Source organism: Eleutherodactylus coqui, chromosome 3, assembly GCF_035609145.1.
Source record: "Eleutherodactylus coqui strain aEleCoq1 chromosome 3, aEleCoq1.hap1, whole genome shotgun sequence".
Classification (NCBI taxonomy): Eukaryota; Metazoa; Chordata; class Amphibia; order Anura; family Eleutherodactylidae; genus Eleutherodactylus; species Eleutherodactylus coqui.
The window spans coordinates 205285583-205308864 of NC_089839.1; the positions used below are offsets into that span (position 1 = coordinate 205285583).

The 23282-nt window shown below is 45.9% G+C and overlaps 1 protein-coding gene across 1 annotated transcript; it reads right to left on the reverse strand.

The window, feature by feature from the left end:
- Positions 1–3757: 3757 nt before the first annotated feature.
- Positions 3758–22379, reverse strand: TRAIP (TRAF interacting protein). Its single transcript, XM_066596854.1, has 15 exons — positions 22198–22379; positions 20862–20919; positions 20028–20111; positions 19903–19942; positions 12257–12384; positions 12083–12177; positions 11898–12011; positions 9716–9803; positions 9304–9393; positions 8087–8175; positions 7851–8006; positions 5811–5865; positions 5590–5733; positions 5285–5335; positions 3758–4377 (listed from the first exon to the last, which is right to left on the reverse strand). The coding sequence occupies exons 1-15, from the start codon at positions 22293–22295 to the stop codon at positions 4258–4260; spliced, it is 1410 nt and encodes a 469-aa protein (XP_066452951.1). The 5' UTR covers positions 22296–22379; the 3' UTR covers positions 3758–4257.
- Positions 22380–23282: the final 903 nt, after the last annotated feature.

The following is a 23282-nucleotide window of genomic DNA, read 5'->3' on the forward strand; positions in this document are numbered from 1 at the left end:
CAGATCCTTCCATCTCCTTTGTATAGTGTACAGCTTATAGCGTCCTATATACAGCTCCTTCCATCTCCTCTGTATAGTGTATGGCTTATAGCGTCCTATATACAGCTCCTTCCATCTCCTCTGTATAGTGTACGGCTTATAGCATCCTATATACAGCTCCTTCCATCTCCTCTGTATAGTGTAAAGCTTATAGTGTCCTATATACAGATCCTTCCATCTCCTCTGTATAGTGTACAGCTTATAGTGTCCTATATACAGATCCTTCCATCTCCTCTGTATAGTGTACAGCTTATAGTGTCCTATATACAGCTCCTTCCATCTCCTCTGTATAGTGTATGGCTTATAGCGTCCTATATACAGCTCCTTCCATCTCCTCTGTATAGTGTACGGCTTATAGCATCCTATATACAGCTTATAGCATCCTATATACAGCTCCTTCCATCTCCTCTGTATAGCCTACGCCTTATAGTGTCCTATATACAGCTCCTTCCATCCCTGCTGTATAGTGTATGGCTTATAGCGTCATATATACAGCTCCTTCCACCTCCTCTGTATAGTGTGTGGCTTATAGTGTCCTATATACAGCTACTTCCATCTTCTCTGTATAGTGTAGGCTTATAGTTCCTATATACAGATCCTTCCATCTCCTTTGTATAGTGTACGGCTTATAGCATCCTATATACAGCTCCTTCCATCTACTCTGTATAGTGTACGGCTTATAGCATCCTATATACAGCTCCTTCCATCTCTGCTGTATAGTGTACGGCTTATAGTGTCCTATATACAGCTCCTCTGTATGGTGTACAGCTTATGGCGTCCTATATACAGCTCCTCTGTATGGTGTACAGCTTATAGCGTCCTATATACAGCTCCTTCCATCTCTGTATAGTGTACAGCTTATAGCGTCCTATATACAGCTCCTTCCATCTCTGTATAGTGTACAGCTTATAGCGTCTTAGATACAGCTCCTTCCATCTCCTCTGTATAGTGTACGCCTTATAGTGTCTTATATACAGCTCCTTCCATCTCCTCTGTATAGTGTACAGCTTATAGCGTCCTATATACAGCTCCTTCCATCTCCTCTGTATAGTGTACAGCTTATAGTGTCCTATATGGAACATGGACTCCATACCCTGTTTCTGATCTTTTTGGCTTGAAAAAGACCTTAAAGGGGTTGTCCCGAGGCAGCAAGTGGGTCTATACACTTCTGCATGGCCATAATAATGCACTTTGTAATGTACATTGTGCATTAATTATGAGCCATGCAGAAGTTATAAAAAGTTTTATACTTACCTGCTCCGTTGCTAGCGTCCTCGTCTCCATGGTGCCGACTAATTTTCGCCCTCCGATGGCCAAATTAGCCGCGCTTGCGCAGTCCGGGTCTTCTCCTGTTCTCTATGGGGCTCCGTGTAGCTCCGCCCCGTCACGTGCCGATTCCAGCCAATCAGGAGGCTGGAATCGGCAATGGACCGCACAGAAGCCCTGCGGTCCATGAAGACAGAGGATCCCGGCGGCCATCTTCAGCAGGTGAGTATGAAGACGCCGGACCGCCGGGATTCAGGTAAGCGCTGTGCGGGTGGTTTTTTTAACCCCTGCATCGGGGTTGTCTCGCGCCGAACGGGGGGGGGGGGGGGGGGTTTAAAAAAAAAAAAAGAACCCGTTTCGGCGCGGGACAACCTCTTTAATTTAGGTCGAAACGTAGCCTACTTTTAAACTCTGAAACAATAAAAATGTTCCTTTCAACAAACTTTCTGCATCGGTTTATGTTGCCGCCCTCTCTATGGTTTTTTCATTGCTGGCTTATAACATCCCATCTTTTCATCTCGTCTGTCGGCCTTGTTCCCGCCAGCGCCGCTTCTGTGCAGGCGAGGCACCTGAAAAGAGCGCTTCTATAAGAACCAATGTTTTCCTCTAGAAGAGTTCACATGAAGGAATTTTAGATGCGCTAAATACTCGCACCAAAGATAGGACATGCGTGGCTACAATGCCCGCATCTAAGGTCCGTGCTGCAGAGCTTAGATATGGAGCTGACCTATCTTTGCCCCACGACCTTTCTCTGGCCTACGGGGATATCCCTCGGGGATCCCCCCAAGCAGGGAGAAAGAGAGATGGGCTATGGCTTAATCTCCCATAGCAGGGTGACACAGAGCGGGGCTATGGGGGATTAACCCATAGCAGGAAGAGACAGAGCGGGGCTATGGGTCACCCCTGCACTTGTGGAGTGCACAACACACGACAGCCTGGGTGACTTTCTGTATATAATCTCAAACTGAGTCAGGGAATCCTCATCCAATGTCGACATCCAACATGAAGCGCACGCGGTCAAATCGCGGATGTCTGCATTGGATTGCATAAACCAATGCAATCCTATGGCAGCGTGCACGGGCGGATATTCTGCAGGAAATCTCGCAGCGGAATTTCCGCCCGTGTGCGTTCACCCGAACTGTAGGTTCCCGTTACTTCATACCATACCTTTAGATATCTAGCCTTTCTGGACACAGGGCATTGACAGAGGTTCCTATGGGCCTACGCTCCTCCCCGGTAGAGTAATTAATTTATCGTTTAGTGTTCTCACGCACTGATCAGTTTTCCCTGAAGCATGGTCCTGGAACACTTTGTGTCTCTTTTAGTTTTTTATCCTACTATACACAGCTCTTTTCACCTTCTCGGTATGGTATACAGCTTATAGTGTCCTATATACAGATCCTTCTGTCTCAGCAGTATAGTATACAGCTCTTTCCACCTCCTCTGTATAGTATACGGCTTATAGGGTCCTATATACAGCTCTTTCCATCTCCTCTGTATAGTATACAGCTTATAGGGTCCTATATACAGCTCTTTCCACCTCCTCTGTATAGTATACGGCTTATAGCAACCTATATACAGATCATTTCTGTTCCTTCAGAGTCATTGTTGGTGTCCTTGCTGTGTCTTGCCCAGTCAGTGAGCTTTGGTGGCTCCTTCTCTCTCCATGTCGGTATACTGGATGTAATGGAGGGTAGGAGGGTCCTGATCTCTCATCTGTTTGCTACTTGGTCTTCCAGAACAGGAGTATTTTTTTTTTTACATGTGACACGGTCATCAGACATAAAAGGGACCTTATACAACTAATTCTGCAACCTATGAAGGTAATTGCTTGGAACAGTCCTTACTTAGGGGTTTCACAGCCATGTGACCACTGCAGGCAACAGGAGACATCAGTAATATCCCTTAAGTTGCCCAGCACTTCTACAGAAGAAGCCCATCGGACAGGTTTACAGGACATCACCTTACAGAAAAGGCATCGAGTGTTAGCAAAGGGCATTTTGAATCTGTCTTCACAGACACTAAGTGTAATAATGCACAAGAAACATCAAAAGCGAGACAGCGGCAATATGAAGACTTTCATGGTATGGGTGGATTCACATGTGACATAAAAATGGACCATAAAAGCAAAGACTTAAGTGGAAACTAATGCGGATTGTGTGGTTATCTACTGCATAAGTGTGTTACAAATTTCAATGCAGAATGCCCCATTGGGGGGGGGGGGAGAAATCGATCCAGAGCAGAAATATATTCCCCACAATATGAAGTTCTGTGTTTCTTCTGTAAACCATAAAACATAAATCAGACAGATGGGTAGATTCAGCCCCCAGTGACATGTAGTTTTTTAGGACTGGAACCAGACAGCTCATGCACTGATCCCAAAGATGAGACTATGGCAGAAGGGTATTAGAAGATTCACACCACAGACTGTCACTTCCGCTGATATCCTCCGCACAAGAACATTTATTGGAAATCAGAATACAAGACAAGACGTCTCAAGATCACAAATCAACATTAAAAATAAAGATTGCATCGCTGTGCAGTGACAGAAATCAGTCCAAGAAAAAAGGAAGACATTATGCATATAAAATAAAATGCTCCCCTGTATATGAGTCGCCCATTGATGATTATACTAGTACAATAATGTGGCAGCGGGGAAGAAGGGTCTGTAATCTGACCCGCAGAGACGCTGTCACATCAGCCAGCTGAATGTATACCAAATGAAGACAGTCTAGCTATAGTCACCTATATACCAGGCGAAGGCAGGTATACACGACCATACCATTGCGCATTAAATGTGCTGTAGTCAATCACCTGGCTGGGAGGCCATAGAAGTAAAAACCCGGCTTTCATAGACAATTCATAGACGTCCACTCACTTAGGATTCACCCCCAATTTCAGGGTGACTTTTATAAATAACACACAGATCAGGATTCCTCCACAGACAGACATTTACTTTAAGAAATCTTCAAGTCGTGGTTGATCGGAGGTGACTGTACTTGAAGTGGCCGGCCTGGACACCTTCTTCCTTCTTATCTTAGGCGGCAAAGGGCGGATTTCAGGGATGCTGCTCTGAGGGTAAAGTGTTAAGGAACATATCACCGTGGAGTAAATAGTAAGTGCAGGTGTAGTGACCAGGACAGACGAGAACAAATATGACCTGTCTCAAGTGAAACATCCCAGAGGAGGTAGTCAATGGCTGAACCAATATCAGTGATCAAATGATCATAAGGCAGCATTATAAATATATGAATGATATAAATGGAGACTAGTAATTATTAGGAAATTATAGTACCAGTGTTTCCGGTGGCGCAATGCCACATAGCTGTCCTATATGGTACATCCATTACGATCCCCACACATCATACACACCACTCTACTAGATGCATCCCGATTCTCTCTCACACACACAGTACGTCGATGCCAATTTCCAGACATCACCAGCAGACTCCTAGATATAGTGATCAGCCCCTGGTCATGGTGATCACTGACTCCACCCACACAGGTGATCACATGCCAGTGACATCACAGGTCCTGGTGGCTGACGTCAGCTTATCCAGTACTTTCTACCAAACTGCACAATGGCTCCTCCCACAGCAGTGACATCAGCACAGGTCGTTCAGCCCACTGGATCTCTGTGGTGGCGGTAGGTCGGTGTCTTCTGTCAGGACCGCTGAGTTGTGTCTGAGATAATAACCGCTTAGTTTTATTCTCATTTTGTTATTTTTGTCCTCCCCTTCCAGGAGCCCTAACTGTGTTGTTCTTCTGTCAGTCAGGCTCTGTTTTTTTATATATGTTGTAGGACCTGCAATGACAGCACCAGGGGCGGAGCATGGGAAGCACCAACACACAAACATACATACTCACGGTCAAGGGGTCACTAGTAGTTTGATAAGGACTCAGGGTCAAGGCAATGTCACTGAATACTTACTGGTAAAGATGGCCACCTGCAGTGTTCACCTTTACATGAAAAGGATACAACCTGAATAAACTTCATGCGTCCACCCAATCCATCAAATCCAGTGCGGACCTGAATTAGAGAAAAATAAAATAATTTTAAAAAAAATAAATCACAAGATGGCAATTGGATAGGCATGATTATTTCTGCGCAGTCTGTCTGGACACCACATCCAGGTAACAGTTCCCTCCCCCCATCAAGCAGACAGACTAGCTAAAGCATATGACCAATGTGACCAAGGGACCCTCCTAGCACAAACAGGAGCCCCAGTTACTAGTGATAGGGACAAAGATGGCGGGTATAACGATGGATAGTGTGGTACTCACTATGCCCGTGTTCGGCCGAGAACTCATCAGGCTCTTCCCTGGTTTCTTGTGCAGCAGCGAGTTCTTTATAAATGATGGCAGAACCAGATCCTGTCCATCCTTCTCGTCATCATCTGTTACTGCACTTAATTTCCCTGCAAAGTTCTGAGAAATAAATATGGCATTATAAAGTACTGCAATATTCACCAAATGAACCACCGGAGAAAACAGTGGACACTTACCATTAACCCTTTAAAATCCTGCAGTGGGCTCTTAGTTTGGCTGTTCACAAAAGGCCTATAGGGAAAAGCACTAGAGTGAATAAAGTCTTATTTAGGTCTATGGCACACTAGCTGTGAGTACAAGTTACACCCAAGATCTTCAGGTGCAACTGGCATTGGACAGCACAGAGACACCAGTAAACGTGCTGTCCAATTTAGTTGGACACATAAGATTGACATGTCTTATTTCTCATCCGTGAAATGGACAGGGATAGGACACGTCAGTTTTTTCACGCAGACGATCAGTCTGTGTGGGGGAAAAAAAAAAAAAAAAAAGACCATGTACATAGCCCTAAAATGGATGCATACAGTCCCAAATACAGTAGTGTGCACTTAACCTTAAGATGAAGGTGAACTGCGGTTTGTGGGACATGGGGTAATATGAGATGGCTTAAGAGCAGAGCTCCCCAGAATCACTGTGCGGGTATGACATAATAACCCCCTGCTTATGTTCTGGGGCGGAGACCTCACTCCAAGGCTCTATGAAAAGGTGAGATCATGCTTCTAAACCCAAGTGCCACAGAAAAATATAAATAAAGGAAAAAGAGGCCCCAGCCTCTGCGCCAGGAAGCCCTGCAAGGGTCAAGGACCAGCGGCAGATTTTGCGGAGGGTAAAGGTCTTTTTACACTCAAAGATAATTTTTCAAACGACTGAAAGATTTAGCGATCTATTTACATAAAGTGTTAATGTCCATTAACACTTTATCATCTTCATTTGCATGTAAAAGGACCTGCAGGAGTTGTTTGCAGAGTCCAGTGTGTGTGTTTAAACACATGCCCAGCTGTGCAAACAGCTGCCGCACATTCCATTGTTCCTTCCCGACTAGTGCAAACATGCCATGGGGAGGATATCCTGCAGTCTTTTGAAAGATGAGCAAAATGCATTTAAATGGGATAGATTTGCTCAGTCTTTCAGCTGCTGAACGATGGTTTTTTGTTCACATAAAATCTATTGTTCAAACGAAAACTGCACGATGCTGAACATGTAATATTTATCGCTCATTTTCGGCCGTTTGGATGAATTTTGAGCAATAATCGATGTGTGTAAAAGGGCCTTTAGGGTGTACCAATATGACCTCCAGCACCTGTATAAGCTGCCAGTAGAGCCAAAAAGCCAAGGTTTGGGTCGCTCGGGAAAAGAAGTCAGGTCGCTGTGATCTGATGGTCAAACGTTCCCCCCTTTATCTTTTAGGAGTGACACCCCTACAAACACATCCTGAAAAATTTTGTAGCCAAAGCATGTGCAAAATTAACACAGCGATTGTGCCACCTTTGGCCTCATAACCTGCAGTATAACAACTCCTCATATTAAATGCTGTTGTCTGGGACATTAGGGATATTTTCTATTGATGACCCATCCTTAGGATAGGTCAAGCAAAAGCTGATCGACGAGGGTCCCTGTCGACCAGCTGATTTCTAGCACCACTTTCAATGTAGTGTGTGCTGGAAGCAGATAGTGTTGTCCATATTGCAGCAACTTGCTTTGTGATGCAAATGCAGTTCCCATGGAATCCAATGAGAGTTGTATCTGCAGTACCAAACGGGTCGCTGCACTACTGACAACTGTTATTTCACCACATTGACAGTGGTGTCGGGAATCAGCTGATCAGCAGGGGTCCCAAGCGGCAGACCCCCACCGTTCATCTATTGATAACCAATCCTGAGGATAGGTCATCAATAGAAACAAAATCCCTAATGTCATGGACAAACCATTTTTAAAGCTTAACCAGATGCCCCGACTACTATAAAGACGAGCATGCTTATTAGTGAAAACCGCACACAACTAATCAAGTGTTTCCCACCCCCAAATGTTTTTTGGTTGCCCATTGGCCCATCATTACATAGACACTTCACACCTCAACCTAGCTGCATTGATCAGGAGGACCCAGGTCACCTCCAGGTAGCTGTACACCCTGGTCTAAATGTCCCTTTGCATACTGTACCTACTGAGAACAAATACTACACTTGATACTAATCACTAGATCTCGCATGTTTTCGTACTCGCTCTTGTCCAGCTTTATCTTCTTTGAAGGAACAATGTCAGTTTTCTGTGTGTAGTGTTCCGGGGTGTTCACATCAAAACTCAGGTCCAGGTTAATGTGTTCGCCCAGCAATGGAGGACGGAGCTTTGGTCTCTGCAGGCCGATAGGAGCAGGACTGGAGGAGGAAAGAGAACAGAGTGCGGGTTCAGTATGTAGAAAAAATATGGGGCATCATCACAACGTCTGAGGACCAACCTCTCCATTATCAGGCGGCTGATAGCTTCATTAGTTGCAGTTGGCGTGCTCAGCGTCTTCTGCAGGAACTCCACTTTCTTCTTCAGACTCTAAGCAAAACATTGAAATAGTGAACTAAGGATTTGTTCACATCTGCATCAGGGCTTTCCATCTCAAGTCTGCCTGTTCCATTATTGGAGCAGAATGACAAAGATTTTTTCCCTAATTAATTTCAATGGGCGCGCGCACACACACACACACACACACACACACACACACACACACACACACACACACACACACACACACACACACACACACACACACTTCAGTTGCAGTTTGCTTCTGTTCAGTTGGATTTCCTTTTTTTTTTTTAATGGAGACTGCGCTATTTGTTCCATTAAAAAACAGGCAATGTAGAGCAGAAGTCGAGAGAAAGCATTCAGTTTGCTTGATAAAGCATTGAACTCAACAGGGAAATGAAAACAGGAGCTAGTGCCAGAATACACCGGGCTCGGAGTAGAAGCTGCCTCAGTGCAGTGGCTGGCGCAGAACCCATTGATTTCATTGAGAGCCCAGCCTGCAATAACAAGCAGCGGCCTCTATACAGGGGTCAGCGCAGTGGCTTCAGCTCCGACCTCATTGTATATTCCCACTGACAGTGGGCGCTCAAGGATAGACTCCTTGACCCAGAGAATCAGAGAATATGTTGATATTATCCTCAGACTGTTTGTAAAATCCCTACCATCGTATGTCAGAGGCACGACGGACGTGCTCAAACATATTGAAGGGGTATCCGTCTCTGACCATGTCTTTCTAGACAGCCTCGATGTAGAGTCACTGTATAGCAATGTCCCGCATTCAGGTGGGATACAGGCAGTCCAATATTTGCAGTTACAAGCTGCAGCCTCTATACAGGGGTCAGAGCAGTGGCTTCAGCTCCGACCACATTCAATACCGCCACTACAGTGGGCGCTGCCTGGAAAACGCCTTTAATGCAGTTTATCTGCTCCAAAAACAGAGCAGAGAGACTGAATTGAAACGGAAAGTCCTAACAAAGATGTAAACACAGCCTAACTCCAAGAAGTGACGGCAGGAAACATAGAACAGACTCTCCATGAGTCTGTCCGGTTACACAGAACCCTGTCTATACATTACACAATGTTTCCCACATTCGGCCACTAGGTGGTGCTGCAGCAGCTCATCATTACTGCCACATGGGGAAGCAGCAATCTCACCATGATTTCCCGGTCTGCATTCTCCAACTCCTTTTGCGTGGCACTGAACTCCTCACGACTCTTCACCAGTTGCATCTCTGCTTTCTGGGCCTGCGGAGGGTAAAACAGTGGTCAACACACCACTGTATAGCTATGGAGTGGAGCAGAGGCCAGTGCTACACTAAGCCTAGTTATGAATGTACTACAGCTCCCATCGGACACCGTCATCTAACACCAGGCAGCAGAAGTCAGTGTAGATCTGACGTGATTCATTGATTGTGCACCCCACCTGCAGTTATGTAGAAGGGTTCATTAACCCTCAACCCAAAATTATCAAGTGATGTTAGGAAGAGAGCTGACATGCTGGGGTACAAAGAATAATCCCATTAGACCCCCATAACCAGAGACTATAACCCAAACCCTCAGCACAGACCTTGCTGTTTGAAGAGAACAATTCCTTCTTCAGCTTTTCCATCATTTCTGCAGAAGATTTCCGCACTTCCTTCAGATTCTCATACTCCCTGGTAATACAAGAGGGATACAAGAGGTTAAAGCCATGGAGACCGCAAATTCCCCCCACCTAGTAAGCAGCAGCTTCTCCTCCATCCGCTCACAATCCCCAGCCACCTCGTTGCTGCACATAAACAGGGATGTCCATTAACCACGCTAAAATAAATTATTTATATTAACGAGTCTCTGTTGACCCCAGCGACCCCCGAGAGTCAGACACCAGAGTTGCGTGCAGGGTCAATGTGGGAGAAAACGTAAACTGTTTATGTAACGCATCCGGTCCTCATAATCAGACCAGTGGCCACCTACCTGACCAGCTGCAGGCCCAGTCACACCTGTTAGGGCTCCACTAGGGCTTTCTGACTCTGTTCCGTTTCAGGAGCAGAGAAAAAGAGTTAGGCTCACATGGGGGATAAAATCGAACAAGATTTGTGCTTTGTGAGACGCACAAATATGAACCCCATTCTTTTGAATGGAGTCACACACATGAGCGATGTTGTCCTGCATGGCACTGCAATGCGAGAAACAAATCAGGTAATGTTCTATATGGCAGCGTGATCTTGCATTACAGCTCATTGTTTTCAATGGGGCCGTCGGTAGTAGTGCCAGCCCCATTGAAAGCAATGGGAGAACTCTGTGATCTTTTGCAGCGGCTGTGACAGCCGTGGCGGGGGATTTCCTCCATCCCCTGAAGTGATGCGAGGCTGTTTTCACATGAATCACAGCCCAATATCACCCTTGCCCATGTGAAGTTAGCCTTACAGAATTAAATGGATATGGGTTTTTTTCCCCATTAGAAGAAAAACAAAAAGCGAAACTTGTATGATATTGCACTCACAAAGAGGAGGGGGGGGGGGGGGGGGGGGGAGAGAGATCTCCCCTTCGTTCCTCCCCGCTCTACCCCGCCGCCGAACCTTTTCTTCCAAGCGGGCAGATACTCGCTAAGGGCAATGCTCGATCGAGTAATTGCCCTTAGCGTGTATGCTCGCTCATCTCTAATTGTAGCACTTACGATTATCTCATGTATGTTTAAAACAAAAAGCAAATATTCCCTAAAGCGTACATGCAACGTGCATGCAAACAAGATGCGATTTCTTTGTTTAGCTCTCTTTTCCCCATGTGATTTTTGTGCATCTTGCAATGCAGAGAAGTCGTGCAGGGGATTAAAAAAAAGCCAAAGTAAATGCACCCTAATCAAGAGCCTTCAAGCATCGGGCAGATCGGGACCCAACACCAAAAATCATCTTTCAAGGCTAACTTCACACGGGCGAGTGCAATATCGACTCATGAATCATGACCCAAAATCACACTCGCCAACATGCAATTTCCCTGTGGATCTAAGGCATTTTTATATTAATACCGCCTCGCGTCTCTTCAGGGAAGTAGCGATCCTCCACCATGGCTATCAGTGGAGTTTCTCCCATTGTTTTTCATGGGGAAACCACGAATCACATCCCGTGCACGTAGCACATGGTGCGATGCTGCTGACGGCCCCATTGAAAACAATGGGCGGTATCGCAGAAAGAAAGGAAATGCTGCTTTTTTTTTCATGCAGCATTGCAGGCATGAAAACGTCACAAATGAGAAAAAAAAGATTTCTCTGCAGAGTGAAGGAGCCCTTAATGTTATCTCCCATTACTTATCACCCTATATTTCGGTATCTCCAGAGCTGCACTCACTATTCTGCTGGTGGAGTCACTGTGTACATACATTACTTATCCTGTACTAATCCTGAGTTACATCCTGTATTATACTCCAGAGCTGCACTCACTATTCTGCTGATGGAGTCACTAAGTAAATGGTGCTCCAGAGCTGCGCTCAGTAAGTGAATTACTCTGTATACAGGCCGTTCATCATTGTGAATTTATAGTGTTCAATTTGGTGATGTTGCTGCAACACAGTGGATAGAATTTGGCTTTTCTACTTTATGTTCATTACATAAAAGCCATGAGAGCCCTCTGACGGAGGGTAGGGGTTGAATACCATTTGTAAGTGCTGTGTATATTAAAGAAATGTTGGCACGCAGCTTTACACCCCATTGACTGTTGCTCCCATGCACAGACTACACGACCCACACATCACACCCTCTGTAGTAGATGCCTTACTTCTTTAATGAAACACAGTATATGGCCAGTTGCTCTACAGCAGCAGCTCCTGTGCCGATATCTCTCATCATGGCCTCCACCTCCGGCCGCTGTGACTGCAGAAGAAACTCAATGCTGTGATAGAAAGACAAGGAGTTATAACATGGTGACTCCTGAAGAAAGCCCCACCACCTGGGCGTACCTACCTCCCCAGCTGCTGCAGCTTATTCCGCAGTCTTCGTGCCTCGTCCTTCGCCGCTTTAGTCTCTGACTGCTGCAGATCGAAAAATTTCATCTGTCTCTGAAACAAACGAGGTGACAAGTAAAGTAGAGCCCCGTGGATGGGTAAATAAGAGGGTGCTTGACCCCTCCCCCAATACCTTCAGCGAGTCGCACAGCATCTCCAACTCCTCCACCTTCTTCTGCAGACTTTCTATTGTGACATTACGGATGACCAGCATCTCCCGCAGGGAATCCACCAGATCCTGACATTCTCGCCTCTCCCTTTCTGCAAGATCAAATATTTTAACCCTTCATTGACTGCAGTTTCACCACCTAACTATCAGTCATTAACCAAATGGCCAACCAGAGACATTCCTGGATGATCATGCAGGAGGGTCAGGGACCCTTCCAGTGTGACTCCAATGTCCTAAATTATCAAACTCAATGAATGGGATATGTCAGAAAAGTGTCTACTCCTCAAGGCTCTTGGTGTGAAGGGGATAAAAGAGTGACTGCATCTTTTTTTTTTTTAATTAAAGTATTTTTTATTAAACTTTTTCACCTTTTGCATATTTTAAAACATTTTTTTTAACAAATCTTTGGTTTCCCCTCCCTCCCTCCCCCTCTCACCCACCCCCTTCCCCTCACCCCCCTCCCTCCCCCATCCCCCCTCTCACCCACCCCCTTCCCCTCACCCCCCTCCCTCCCCCATCCCCCCTAAGATCTCTCTCTCAACGTTCTGTTCTTTGGGTAAACTGTCTCTGAATGAACACAGTGTTGTGTTGTAAACAATAATAACAGTTCATGTAACGTATATTTGTTTTCTTCTTTGGTCTTCGTGTTGCTTATCTTCTTGCTGTTTTCTTTTATTGATTCAGGGTTAGATTTTTTGTTGCATTCGAGGGGGGGGTCATATTTCTTTTGCCCGTTGCCCGGTCTCTCTCTCTCCAATCCCTCCTTTCTTAACTTTTCCCTATTACTCCTTACCACTTTATTTTATTGTATATCGAGTCTGTAATTTGTTCTACATTTCCCAATAAACTTTATATATATCCATTACATACGTTGTTATGTCTTAGTAAATCCCCGCTTTACTGGTGCCTCCCCACACGGCTCACCACTCCCTATGTATTTGATCCAACATTACTGCTCTGGGCGTGTATCCATTTCAGCCATATGTCCTGATATTTTTGACTGGTCTTACGCTTAGTGTAAATACTCCTTTCCCACGGTAAAATTTGGTTGACCTTATTTTTGAATTCTCCCAGCGTGGGTGGTTCTTCGTCCAACCAGCGCTGGGCTATTGTTTTTCTGGCTATATACAATAGTCTGGCTACCGCTAGTTTTTCATGATCATCTAATGTTAGATCCTGTATGTATCCCAGAATGCACACGTATGGTGTAAAGTCCATACGTATGCCAAATGCCGCGTTAATTGCATTTCTTATTCCCATCCAATATCTGTGCAATTTCGGACATCGCCATAGCATGTGGATTAGGTCCGCCGTGTGGGTTTTGCACCTTACACATATCGGAGAGGTTCTCATTCCTATATTGTGTAAGAAGGCCGGGGTGCGGTACACTCTGTGTATTAGAAATATTTGTGAGACTCTGTGTGATTCGCTCAGAGATAGCTTGGGTGTCATTTGTAGGATTTCCTCCCAGTGCGACTCCTCAATGGGCCCTATGTCTGCCTCCCATTTTGCTCTTGTTGATAACGGGTTGTGTGCATTGACCGTGTCCTGTATATGGGAATATAGTACAGATATTTTCCCCGCTGTGGTGGTGGCTTTTCCTATTATGTCCGCTACTATATTTATTACCATTGTTATTTCCGCCGTGTTTTTTTCCGCTTGTATAGCGTGTCTAAGTTGCAGATATTTGTAAAAGTCACTATTGGGGATGTCGTGGTTTTGCCTTAACTGCTCGAAGGTTTTTAGTTCCCCCCCCTCCAGTATCTGGTCCATTCTCCTAACTCCCCTGTCTTTCCACCCTTGGAATCCTTTTAGCTTGTTGATTTCTGGCAGGTGCGGGTTATTCCATATGGGGGTATGTTGTGTGCAGTTTTTTATATCAAGCATGTTTCTGGTCTTCCACCATATTTTATGTATCAATAATAGCGTGGGGGCACTTTGACCGTTTTTTTTAAACGCTCCACGTTCCAGGGTTTCAAACAAATGTGATCCGTTAAAGAGATTTTTAAGGATTCTGAAACTAGCGTCGTGTGTTTCTTCTGTCTCCCATCCCCTGAGATGTTGCAGCTGGGAGGCCATGAAGTACGAGAACGGATTGGGCAAGGCTAGTCCTCCCTTTTCTTTTGAATTGTATAGCAGTTCTAATTTTATCCTAGGTGTCTTCCCTCCCCATATGAGTTCTCTAAACAGTCCCTTGGCCTTGTGGAAAAATTTTAGTGTTATCCAGTGTGGGGAGTTGTGTATTAGATACAGTAATTGGGGCATCCATATCATTTTTATAAGATTCACTCTTCCTATGATTGTCATGGGTAGTTTTTTCCATATGTGAAGTTTTTGTTTCCATTTTTCCATAAGTGGTTCCAGGTTTATTTTCCCGTACTCACTGACCTCTTTCGTAATTTTAACTCCCAGATATTTAATTGTTGGGGTGCATTTCAGGGTTAATTCTCTGTTGGCAACTTGCATGTCTGGGGTGTCTATTGATAGTATTTCGGATTTGGTCCAATTGATAGCGAGTCCTGAGAAGGCTCCAAATTCTTTTATTGTTTGCATCGTGGTTTCTAAAGATTTTTCCCTGTCCCCTAAAAATAATAACATGTCGTCTGCATACAAAGCGATTTTCTCCTCCATGTTTCCTCTTATGAATCCCACTATTTCCTGGTGTGACCGAATTTTGCATGCTAGGGACTCTATTGCAAGTGCAAACAGGAGTGGCGATAGTGGGCATCCCTGCCTTGTCCCTCTATGTAGTGGGAATGTTTCTGATGACCCCCCGTTGATGGACACATCCGCCTCCGCTCTAGCATATAGGAGTTTTACTCGTCTCACAAATATTGGGCCACAGCCCATTTTTTCTAGTACCTTCCACAGGTATTGCCACTCAACGCTATCAAACGCCTTGGCCGCGTCCAGTGAGCATATGATTCTGTCTCCGGTATTATCTACGGGTATTTGTAGGTTTAGAAATACTCTACGGATGTTCGTTGCCGTTGATCTTGCTGGTATAAATCCACTCTGGTCTGGATGCACCAAGGTGGATGCCACTTGTGATAGCCGCTTGGCTAAAACTTTTGCTATAATTTTGACATCCGCGTTTAACAGCGATATCGGCCTATACGAGTCCATCAACAGGGGGTCCTTTTCTGGTTTTAACAGAATTATTATTTTTGCTTTTCGCATTGTTTGTGGCAGTTCCCCTTCCTTTTCCGCCCCCGCCCATGTCTCCAGGAGTTGTGGTAATAAAGTGTCTGCATGTTGTTTGTAAAATTCTATTGGGAAACCATCCTCCCCTGGGGCCTTGTTATTTTGCATATCTTTTACTGCCTCTTGCATCTCCTCCAAGTCTATTGGTGCATCTAGAAACTCTCTCTGTTCCTCCGTCAATTTATGTGTTCTTATATCCGCCAAGTATTCCTCGATTAGTTCTACCGTTTTTTCCAGTTTCGAGGAATACAGAGAGGAGTAAAATTCCCGTGCAATCTCTCTTATGGATGTTGCGTCCCTGACTATCTCGCCTTGTGCGTCTTTTAGTTCAATGATGTATGTGGGGCTGGTTTGTGCTCGGGCTATAACTGCCAGCATATGTCCCGTTTTTTCTACCTCCTCATAATATGTCTGTTTCCTGAACCCATTTTTAGTGGCTGCCGTTTCTAGGACGTATTTATTAAGGGCCTCTTGGGCCTGTTTCCATAGGTTGAGTGTTGTTATAGTTTTCTCTTTTATGTAATTTTCTTCTGATTCTTTTAGTTTGTCTCGTATTTTTTGCCCTCTTTCTCTATGTCCTTTTTTTGCCTGTGTGATTTGCTGTATGTATACCCCCCTCATATATGCCTTCATGGCCTCCCAGCAAATCGTCATACTTGTGGTATCCTTATTTAATATGAAGTATTCCTCTAGTGTTTTTTTCACTATTTCCTTGTTTAATATGTTTAGCCAGTGCGAGTTCAGATTCCATCTTTTTTGGGAATGACTCACAGCGTTACTGTGCTGTATGTCCAGACGTAGGATGGAGTGGTCAGAAACAACTCTTGGTAGATATTCTATCGAGGTTATATCTCTATATATCTGAATATTCCCTACCGCTAGGTCTATTCTAGATAAGCATTGGTATGTGGATGAGTAGCAGGAGTATTGTTTGTTTGTGGGGTGCCGTGTTCTCCATATGTCTATCAATGATATCTCGTTTATTAGTTTACCTAGTGGTGTCAGGTTCCTTTCTTCGTTTGCGTTTCCTGCCCTTAGTCTGTCCTGTGCAGGGTTAATGACCGAATTAAAGTCGCCTATGATAAGGACTGGAATGTCCGGTTTATCTGTTATGAAACCTATAACTTGCCTCATTATCATGTTATTATATGGTGGCGGGATATATACTGAAGCTATAATGCATGTGTAGTTGTAGATTCTGCAGTGTAGGCATATAAAGCGGCCTTCTGGGTCAATTTTTCGTGAGAGACATTTAAACGGTATATTTCTGTGTATCACTATGCTGACCCCCCTGGAATACCTCGTGTGTGTGGAGTGGAAGCTCTGACCCATCCCCCCTATTTTGAACGTGTCCGTATTTTCTTTTGATAAATGTGTTTCCTGCAAGCATATAATAGCCGGGCCTTGTTCCTTGATGACTTGCAGTACTGCTGATCGTTTTGTCTGGTCACTCATACCTCTCACGTTCCACGATACGACCCTTATCCTACTACCCATTTTCCTTGTTTTTTGTTTTCCACAGGGTTATTATTTTCTGGGCGCCTCCACCCCTTTTTGTTTTTATGAGTGAGTCGCACTGGGAGGGTCCCCATCTCTGTATTTGTGTCTCGCCCGTGTCGCCCCGTATATGTGTATGTGTATTACTGTTTGTTCTCCGCATAGGGCTTCTCCAGTAACATTTTGGTTTGGTCCCCCACCTCCCCCAGTACAGACATTTATCCACATTTACTATACATATTTTCGTTATTTGCAACACATTTATCATTTGTACATTTACGTTGACATTTCTTCCCCTTATCCCACCCTGAATCATTTTTCTATCGTTTAACCTTATCCCTTTTAACTGTATCTTATCTAATATTCCCCTAATATGCGAGAGAGAGACCAAACAACAGACACCCCCAACATGTAACTCACTGATCCGTTGTCTCATCGGATCGGGGTACCAGTCCTCCATTCTCCTACGCGATGCATCCTGTCGTCCCAGGAGCTCCTTTCAGAAATTTTCGGTTCCCTTTGCATGAACGTTTCTTTAGGTGCAGCCTCTTCATGGTGTCTTGCGCGGCGATCTTCCCCTCCGAATCTGTTCTTCATTTTGATCTATCCAGGCACCTGCATCTTTTGGGTTTTCAAAGAATTGTGTCGTGCCCAGCGCCGCCACTCTCAGTTTAGCCGGGTACAGCATCCCGTAGGGCACTTGTAGGTTTCGCAGTCGTCTTTTTATTTCTACAAATGTTGCTCGCTTCTTTTGTATTTCCGTGGAGAAATCTGGATAGAAGGAGACTTTCACGCCATTATATTGGATTTCACCCTTTTCGCGGGCCTTTTGGAGTATGGTATCACGGTCTCTGTAATGCAGTACTTTGATGAGTATCAGTCTGGCTGGAGCCCCCAGGGGGAGGGGTCGTGTCGGTACACGGTGGGCTCTTTCGACTGCAAACATTGCAGTTAGAGTGTTTCTTCCGAACAGTTCGGGCAGCCATGTTTCAAAAAATTCTGCAGGGTTTCTTCCTTCCGTCTTTTCTGGGAGGCCCACAATCCGCACGTTGTTCCTTCTTGACCTATTTTCTAGGTCGTCTACCTTGTTCTGTAGATATTGTATGTCATGCAGGTTTTTTCCCACGTCTCGTTGCATCGGCTGTATTGCGTCTTCTACGTCGCTTATACGTTGTTCAGTTTCTGTCAGACGCTCTGATATTTTCCTCATATCTTGCCGTAGCAGGTTTACATTACTTTGCATCGCCCCCATCTGCATATTAAGGTTGTTCAGTGATGCGTTGCCTTTAGTGATTTCGCTGAATATTTCTTTCAACGTAGGCTCCCTGGCGCACCTTTCGTCCTCCTGCCTTTGATCTTTTTTGGCGGCATCTTCTGCACTTTGGGAGGTGTCTCGTATAGTGCTTTCTGAGGTGTCTGTGTGATTTGCGCTGTGCGTGCATATGCCTGGGCTGCTTGCATTATTCATGCTGTCTTCTGTGTAGTGTTCGTCTGGATTGACACTGTTTGCACCTTTATTTTTGTAGTTGGGGTTGTCTGCCTGACTTGTGACTTCCTGCTTATTTCCAGCATGATCTTGTACAGCATGTAGACTATTTTGTTTTTCCTTGTCCTTGCTGTGTTTAGCAGGGTCCGTTGTTGTGTTTGCTTTGTCTGCTCTTTCCTTTTGACTTTCACTTTCTGCATGTACTGTGTCTGCAGCTTCTTCCTCCCCTCCTGCTCCCTCCGTTTGTGTGCTTCTCTGTGGGCTCTCCCGCTCTCCCCTCTGTTGTTTAGGGCTTATGGAGTCCTGTTTTCTGCCCCCCTCCTCCCTGGCATACCTTGCCAGTTTACGTGCTGTGTCTGCACTGTTTGTGCTGGGCCGCGGTATGAGCGTTCTCGGCTCCCTCCCTCCGGCGCCATGTTGTTTCTGCCTGCCGCCGGCTTCATCTGCCTTCCCCCGCTCCTTGCCTCGCACCATTAACTCTGCTGCTGTCTGTTCTGTCTCCGGAGCTTGCTACTGTGCCTCCGCTGCTTTTTGATTGCCTTTCGGCGTCTCTGGGTCCCGTTAACAGGATGGGAATGTCGGATCTTGCAGGAGCTACTCTGAGATGCGACTATCTACATCTCCGGCCAGGCTCCGCCCCCCCGAGTGACTGCATCTTTGATATAAGAATGGACAACAAAGCAATTTCTTCTACACGTCCAGAGCCTTGAGGACTACGAAAAGAAGGCTTCCGGGCAAAGGAAGACGCTCTCCACTGTGACTTCAGATCTCCAGCCAGTGTCTCCTCACACATCACTCCAGCACAAGCTATTGGAGAGCAACCCATGACCTGTATACACTGCCCTCAAAGGCACACTGCTGAGATCTGACCATAGGCCCAAAAAAGCCTGAGGCTGCACTAAGGAGATTGTCACCATCAATATCTACATGCTGCCTAGCCTGAGTACTGATGTGTGCAGATATGAGGATCTCAGTAGTGCAGCCTCACTCTTCGGGCCTGGGACCTCAGGTAGGTCAATACCAAGGACAGCTTTTTTCAGCTTTCACCCATTCCCTGGATAGATGAAAACTGATAAATCAGTGCGGGTCCGACTCTGGTATCCCACAGATCTTGATAACTGGGGGTCCCGTTTGCCTTACTTCCAGTCACCGCTGGATTGCTGCTATGACCAAAGTGAACTGAGTGTTGCCGCTCCATTCATTCCGGTCGGAGCAGTGATCCAGCAGTGGGGCAAACAGGACCCGCCATTCTCGGGATCAATGGGGTCCCTGTGGTCAGACCCCACCAGTCTACTAGTTTTTACCTAACCACTGGATGAGTGAAAAAAAAAAAAACCCAAAAAACACGCTCCATCTCTGGAATACCCCTTTAAAGGGACAAGTCCCGTTAAATAAACCAAGCCCCATACCCTGCAGGACGCACCTTTTGTGTGTAGACTTGCTTTTATTCGATCCACTTCATTCTGTAACATGAGACAATAATCGTTGCGTTACTGCTTATAGCAGAAAGATTCCCCCTAGACCCACATATACTGGAGCTGAGCGCACCTTCAGTGACTCAGGGTCGAGGCTCGTGTCTCCCTCCAAACCAACATCGAAGAAAAGCTTCTGTATGATCTGCCGCTTACTGACCTGAGAAGACAACAAGTCACCAATGTCGGTAGTGAGTCACAGCCAATTAACAGTCTGACGTACACTGTGTGACAAAAGCCGCAAAATGCTTAAAAGGGTTCTGTCATAAAAAAATATTTTCTATACTTGCCTATTCCTCCCCGTGAGTCTTCTTACCAGATCTTCTCCTGGCTCCTCCAGTCCCCTGGGTCACCTCCCATCCAGCCATCCGGATCCTCTTCTTCCTGTGATGAAGCGTACATTGCCGGCATTCTGCTTTCTGTAGGTCAATGCACCCGGTCACTAGTGATGTGGCGTTCACTGCCTGGCAGGGGTTGCTGAACCCTCGGCAGCCTGCTTTAGCGCAACTGCGCAATGTCTCGCGGCTAGTGTTTCATATAGTATATGAAACACTGGTGGCGACATGTTGTATTCATTGCTCGTGGCATTCACTGCCCTGCAGGAAGGGAACTGCAGCTACTGGACGCTCCAAAACAGGAATAAGAGGATCCGGCCGGTTGGAAGTAAGGTGACCCAGAGGACTGGAGGAGCCAAGAGAAGATGTCATGAGGTAAGCGTGGCGCCTTACGATGGATCTGTCCTGTGATAAACGTGGCTCCGTACGTGTGTACATACTTACGCTGTATCAGTCATGAGATAAATGTTGCGCTGTGCACATGAACATATCTATGCCGGGTCTGATGCCGGCTGCCGCTCCCACAGAGTCGGCCTCTGAGCTGTAGAAGGAGCAGTACAGATGGGGTTATTTACCTGGATGCGGCACTGAGGACATGTCCGGTTCGGGGCAGAAGAAAACCATTGCTCCAGGCTGCAGAGAGGAGAAAAAACGGTAAACAAGGATCTGCAGTCAAACTACATGGGGTGAGAAGCCCCCCAACACACCAGATCACCTGCCTCCTGGGGGAGACGTGGAATAAAAGAGCAGGCGGTATAAGGACACATAAGGTGCACTATACATATAAGACATACTTATAATGGGTATTAGTGTATCTTGACGCCACCGAAAGCTAGGGGTTTGACAGGGGAAAAGCCCATCTCACACCCCTAGCTCCCGACAGGGTCAAGTCTAGAAGGTCCCAGTGTGCATTGCTTGTTGCCGACTGTGGTGTCATAGGGTGAGGGTAATCTTGGTAAAAAGCAATGCACAGGCTTCCCCTCGGACTTGCTCACCGCTCATCGCCATGATGCTTCTGTGCGATGGCTCCCGGACGGGCGGAGGATGAGGCCTCAGTGATGGCTGCCGGCAGTGTGTTTCGTCCGTGTCGGCGACTGCCTGCTCCGAGCAGCCCGCTGCCTCAGTCGTCCGCTACTCCACTTCCCCCGTGCATACTTAGTAGGCATGTCGCGCCAGTGGCGCAGATGGTCCTGCACCTGTTTCGTGCTGCACAGGGAAGTCTGCTGTCATGCTGCACTCCTGTGCGTCTGGATGGCTGTCACAGTGTTTTGCCCCGTTCCTGTGGCCTCCGTTCTGGTGTCAAGGTGATGTGGGGGGGGGGGGGGGGGGATCAGCTTGTGGCCTGCTGGAAAATAACCTTGCATGCCGCGCTCTGGCAATATAGTGAGGGGGTGTTCCGCCTTATGCCTCCGTAACCCCCCTTAAAGCGGGGGCCGCAGCGTGCCTTGTAAGCACGTCTAGTGCCCTTCCAGGACCTAGAAGCTTTAGAGCTGGCCACCCAATCAGGTACAGGGGGCGTCACCCCCCTGTCAATCTTGATGCCACCAGCACTTGCTGGTGGCGTCAAGATACACTAATACCCTTATAATGTAGCTGCAGATGTCATACTGTAGATATAATACACGGAATATGACATGTATGAAGGGGGAGGTATACATATATGCTAAAACATAATGTACACAGTAGGTATAAGCAACTATGATGTAGGAATACACCACAGTGGGAAGAGTTTTGTACAGATAAGGAGTATATACAGGCACTATATGTGATATAGAAGTACACAGTATCAATGGAAGGTGTATATACAGGCACACACTATATGATATGCAAGTACACTAGCACTACTAGTGGTGCTGGATGCGTGTACAACATGTATATGCAGGCACCTATATGATACAGCGGGGTGCCTACCAGTGGTAATGGAAGGTGTGCCCGCAATGAATGGCCGCCACATCGATGTGGTGATCCAGGAAGTCCGAGCAGATGGTGCACTGGGCGCGGATCGGCATCCCTGACGGCCGCCCGGACACCCGGTTCCTCTGCCCTCAGATTCGTTTTTACCGCGATCACTGTCGACAACACTACGTCACCAGAGCGACTGCCTCTTGATTGGCTGCGCGGACTCTAACGTCGTGACGTCAGACGGCAGCTGGAGGCGTTTCTATGGTGATGGCCGGGTAGATGGGCAGGAGGTGTGTATTATAGTATATTACATATGACATCACTATATATCATATCATTACTGTATATTATTGCATTACATCACATCATCACTGTGTATTATGTTACATAATGTTAGTATATTATATCACTGTCTAATATAGATTGCATCCCTTCAATACTGTATATCATACTATCACTTTATATTATATCACATTTTCACTGTACATCTCACCCCAATCACTGCTTATAATATCACACTATCTCTGTATATTACACAGGGTGGACCACGAAAAAATAGACCAGCACCACACTCTTATGAAAAATGTTTAAAAGAAAATCTGTTGTTGTTGCCCCTAGCAACCAATCACAGCGCAGCTTTCATTTTACCTCAGCAGTATAAGAAATGTAAGCCGCGCTGTGATTGGTTACTATGGGCAACGACAACAGATTTTCTTCTATGGTTGAAAATATTTTTATTGGGAGCAATAACACTATCTGAGTTGGTGAGTTGGTGGCAGGTCCAACAGACAGGCTTCATTCATCACCCGGAAAGTCTCCCAATAAGTCGCTTCCACGTACTTTCCAATATAACATTAGATCGAAATGTTATCAATACAACAACAAGCGGATAAGAAGATTAGGGCTGGAGTCACACTGACGTATTTGCAGCCGAAAATTTACACGCACGCCACACAAAGAATAGAACCCATTGATTTCAATGGGTTTGTTTACATGCGCGTATTTTTTCTGCACACGTCGATCACGCAAAAAAACCTCGCTGCATATTCTTATTTTCCTGCGCATTTGCACACCAAAGGTCCCCAGAGAAGTCA

Excerpts from the sequence above, each read along its gene's own strand:
- TRAIP (XM_066596854.1), bottom strand. The coding sequence starts at position 22,295 with ATGCCGATCCGCGCCCAGTGCACCATCTGCTCGGACTTCCTGGATCAC. Across the intron at positions 20,920-22,197 it reads CACACCTTCCATTACCACTG|CCTGGAGCAATGGTTTTCTT; the intron begins GTAGGCACCCCG and ends TCCTCTCTGCAG. Across the intron at positions 5,336-5,589 it reads CTCGGCCGAACACGGGCATA|GTCCGCACTGGATTTGATGG; the intron begins GTGAGTACCACA and ends TCTCTAATTCAG.